This window comes from Guillardia theta (assembly GCF_000315625.1).
Source record: "Guillardia theta CCMP2712 unplaced genomic scaffold GUITHscaffold_430, whole genome shotgun sequence".
NCBI classification, from domain to species: domain Eukaryota; class Cryptophyceae; order Pyrenomonadales; family Geminigeraceae; genus Guillardia; species Guillardia theta.
The window spans coordinates 4,851-9,141 of record NW_005434255.1 but is presented as its reverse complement, the minus strand read 5'-3'; the positions used below and the strand labels follow the sequence as shown (position 1 = coordinate 9,141).

Sequence of the window (4,291 nt, the reverse complement as noted above, 5' to 3'; positions counted from 1 at the left end):
TTTCCTCCCTCCCTCCCTCCCTCCCTCCCTCCCTCCCTCCCTCCCTCCCTCCCTCCCCTCCCTCCCTCCCTCCCCTCGCTCGCTCACTCGCTCATCCCCTTGCCACGCATTTAGTCCCAACCGGGGGATATCTACCCCTACCCTCTCTTACTCAGTCAAATTGACCCCTACTTTGATGACCCACCCTGCTTTGTTGATCTTATTTTTGCGATCGGGGTGATTTGGAAACTCCTTCTGAATAATTTCGTGATTTTTGGGAAAACTCAAAATCATTTAACGTGAAAATTAAATTCTTTATTTCCATATTTCAAATATAACTGTGAGGTTAGAAAATCAGTCCCTACAAATGTGATGACCGCCCTCTCATCATCATAGGGTGAAGTACCCCCATTAACTCCCTCACCCCAATTTTCATAGTCAAAACTACCGGTTACTTTACTACCCCCACCCATCTATAATAAATCTCCCCACGGAATAACCCCTTCATTTCAGAGGGAAATCCTCACATCCCATAGGGACCACCCCACCCCACCTATTGGATTGACCCCTCCATCCCCACCCTCCCGTGTGACTACCCCTTCCTACCCTGGTAAACACACACCGTGTCATTTACTACCCCTACCAACTATCTCCCTGGAATTGTAGGGTAAATTCTAGGTATATCTGCATACCCCACCCCCTTTTCCATAACAATACCCCTTGTACTGCACCTCCCCACCCCCATAGTTTGCCCCTCATTTGGCGGGAAGGGCTCGAGCGAATAATAAGATGGCGGGAGGAGGCAGGGAGGAGGAGGCGGCGGGCAGGGGGAGGGGCAGGAGGAGAAGGAGAAACAGATGTAGGAAGGTGATGATACTGTGACGAGCCAAATGTGGGGTAGGAGCAAGACATGCAGCGATGGCGGCGGCGGCATGAGGAGATTGTGGTGGTTGAATAGGAGGATAGCGAGGAGCTCGGAGTCAGAAACAGGAGGATCAGGGTGAGGGCTGGGATCAGAACTAGGATCTGAAGAAGAGTTTCGTGTGTTGACAGCTCAGGAATAGAGGAGAGAGCTGATGAGTGTCTGTTTCTGCGCGAGGATCCCTGCCGGTGCGCGCAGTAGTCAATTCTTTACGTCGAGAGAAGGAGATCGAGGTGGAATGTAACAGAGCGAGGCTCAGTGGGATTTCAGGGGTGAGCATGAGCAACAGCTAGTGGTGGCGGTAAGCACACGTGTTGTAGAGTCCTTGCATTGCGGCAATAGTAAGTGCATGGCCGACTAAGGCATGAGAAGGAGGATTTCGGCGATTTTTGGGAAAGCGCATTTCAGGGTAACAAGTGATGTATGGATGTTCGAATGCTGTGATCGTGAAGGAGTAGAAGTCATTGAGACACGAGGATTTGTCATGCATGGAGTCAAAGTTGAGCAGAGCTGCAGTAGTTCAGTGTGGTTGAGCGGTGTGAGAAGCAGTATTCAGAAGTGATCACGCTGGTGATGTTCGTGGCAATTGCAACCTTTGGATGTGTTCAACTCTTTGGAAGCTTCTCCTTCGAGCCGACGTGACCTTCGTGCCTGCAGATGTCTGACGGAGAAGACGAGTCGGTGATGGCAAAACAGGAAGTCAAAACTAAGGTATGCCTCCTGGAACGCGCTGGCGAAGACATCTGACGTGTGTTGTAGACTGAGAATCCTGATGAGCTTCAGGACAAAGTCAAGAAGCGCATGGACTTCATTTCTCAGCAGACGGATTTGCTCATGCATTTGGAGAGCAAGGGGGCGGCGGCCAAGGACGATAAAGGTAAGTGCTGGCTGTCAGATCCAACGTGTTCTGACGTGCTTGCACTAAGGTACCAAGAAGACGACGAGAGGGAGAATGTCAGAGAAAGCGGAGGATGACATTCTGATCAAGAGAGCTGAGACAGAAGCAAGCGGAAAGAGCGTGTTCGCCGACGACCAGCGTCTGACAATCCAGCCCAGTGTCCTGCAGAACGGACAGCTGAGAGAGTACCAGCTGGAGGGATTGAACTGGCTGGTCAGACTTTACAACAACGGCATTAGCGGGATCTTAGCAGATGAGATGGGTCTGGGAAAGACTGTCCAGACAGTAGCGATGATAGGGTATCTCACCGAATTCAAAGATGCTCCCGGCCCACACATGATCCTTGCGCCCAAGTCCACCATGTCGAACTGGATCAAAGAGTTTAGGAAGTGGCTTCCCGACCATCGCATCGTCTACGTCGGGGGTACGAAGGAGGAGCGAGAAGAGCAGTTGAAGAAGCATGTCCAGCCTGGAGAGTTCGATGTGGTGATCACATCGTTCGAGATTGTCTGCAGGTATGATGTCAATGCAAGAGATGCTTGCTCCTGCTGAGGTGTATCTCAGGGAGAAAAACCACTTCAAAAAGTTCAACTGGAGGTACTTCGTGATCGACGAGGCTCACCGCATCAAGAACGAGAACTCCCTGCTCTCCGGGGTCGTCCGCGAGCTCAAGACCCACTCTCGCCTCCTACTGACCGGAACTCCGCTCCAGGTCTGTGTCCCCTTGCAGTGAGTGAGGTCCGAACTGAAGCACATGACAGAACAACCTTCACGAGCTCTGGGCACTCCTCAACTTCTTGCTTCCTGATGAGTTTGCTGATGCCGACGACTTCGACGCCTTCTTCGAGTCCTCCGAGAAGGCAGAGGAGGTCACTGGAAAGCTGCATAGGATTCTCAGACCTTTCCTCCTTCGTCGCCTCAAGGCTGATGTGGAGAAGGGACTGCCGCCCAAGTCGGAGGTCAACATGTACATTCCCATGAGCAACATGCAGAAGAAGCTCTACTCTAGTATTCTCAAGAAGGACGTCGATGCAATCAACGGCAAGGGAGGAGAGAGGTCCCGTCTGCTGAACATCGTCATGCAGCTGCGCAAGTGCTGCAACCATCCGTACCTATTCGAAGGCCAGGAGCCCGGTCCCCCCTTCGTGGAGGGAGAGCATCTGATCGACAACAGCGCCAAGCTCAAAGTTCTTGACAGGCTGCTGGACAAGGCCAAGGCCGAGGGCTCGCGCGTTCTGATCTTCAGCCAGATGACTCGCATGCTGGACATCCTCGAGGACTTCTGCTGGTACCGTGGACACAAGTACTGCAGGATTGACGGAGGGATCTCGGGAGACGTGAGAGAGGAGATGATCGAGAGCTTTATGAAGGACGACAGCGACAAGTTCATCTTCCTGCTCTCCACCAGAGCTGGAGGCCTCGGCCTGAACCTGCAGAAGGCCAACTGGGTGATTCTCTTCGACTCGGACTGGAACCCTCAGGTCGACATCCAGGCTATGGATCGTGCCCACCGCATCGGGCAGACGAAGCCTGTGCTCGTCTATCGCTTCATCGTCGAGAACTCAGTGGAGGAGAAGGTCTTGGAGCGAGCGTTCAAGAAGCTGTTCTTGGATGCCATGGTTGTGCAGCAGGGAAGGCTGACGGACAAGCACAAGTCTGCATCCAAGGACGAACTGCTCGAGATGATTCGCTTCGGAGCTGACACCGTCATCCGCATGGGCGACGTCGAGTCGGGAGAGTTCGACATCGACGCTGTCTTGGCAGCTGGCAAGAAGAAGACTGAGGAGATGACAGCGAAGCTCAAGGAGATGGCCGGCTCTTCCATGGCCGCAAATTTCAGCATGGACGGAGGCCAGACGGACTCTCTCTACCAGATGCCCGACGAGGAGTCAGCAGACACAGGTTTCTTCCTCGATATCGGGCAGAGAGATCGCAAGAGCCGAGGTTACAACATCGACCAGCTCTACCGCGAGCAGATCGGAAGCAAGAAGGAGCCGAAGCAGCCCTCGGGCCCCCGCATGCCCAAGCACCTCGTCACGCCGCAGTTCGCTGAGTTCCAGTTCTTCAACACTGTCAGGCTGGACGAGCTGTACGCGAAGAAGCGAGACTGGTGGCACCGATACCAGGTGGCGCTCAAGGAGAGAGACGCTTCCGAGGACAAGAAGAACTCGGAGGACAAGAAGAGCAAGGGCGAGAACGAGAACCCGCCCGACATCGTGCTTGATGGGCCCGAAATCGACAAGAATGAGGGATGGACGGACGAGGAGCACCAGGAGAGCGAGAAGCTTCTGACTGAGGTAGATGAGCGGATAGAGAAGAGAGGAGAGGAGAGGAGAGGAGAGGAGAGGAGAGGAGAGGAGAGGAGAGGAGAGGAGAGAGACTGAGTTGAGGATCCAGGGATTCATGAAGTGGACCAAGAAGGACTTTCAGATCTTCAAAAGTGCGTGCGAGCGTCATGGAAGAAATGCGTAAGTTCATTCTTCCATATCCTT

General features: G+C 53.4%; 1 protein-coding gene across 1 annotated transcript in view; it reads left to right on the top strand.

Moving 5' to 3' along the window:
- Positions 1 to 1,853: 1,853 nt before the first annotated feature.
- GUITHDRAFT_83481 (hypothetical protein) overlaps positions 1,854 to 4,291 on the top strand; it is a gene marked incomplete at both ends in the record, with an annotated part of 4,111 nt that continues 1,673 nt past the window's right edge. Inside the window, 4 exons of the mRNA XM_005817969.1 lie at positions 1,854 to 2,314; positions 2,364 to 2,511; positions 2,561 to 4,096; positions 4,197 to 4,267. Coding sequence (XP_005818026.1) covers positions 1,854 to 2,314; positions 2,364 to 2,511; positions 2,561 to 4,096; positions 4,197 to 4,267 — 2,216 coding nt within the window. The remainder of the gene's footprint in view (positions 2,315 to 2,363; positions 2,512 to 2,560; positions 4,097 to 4,196; positions 4,268 to 4,291) is intronic.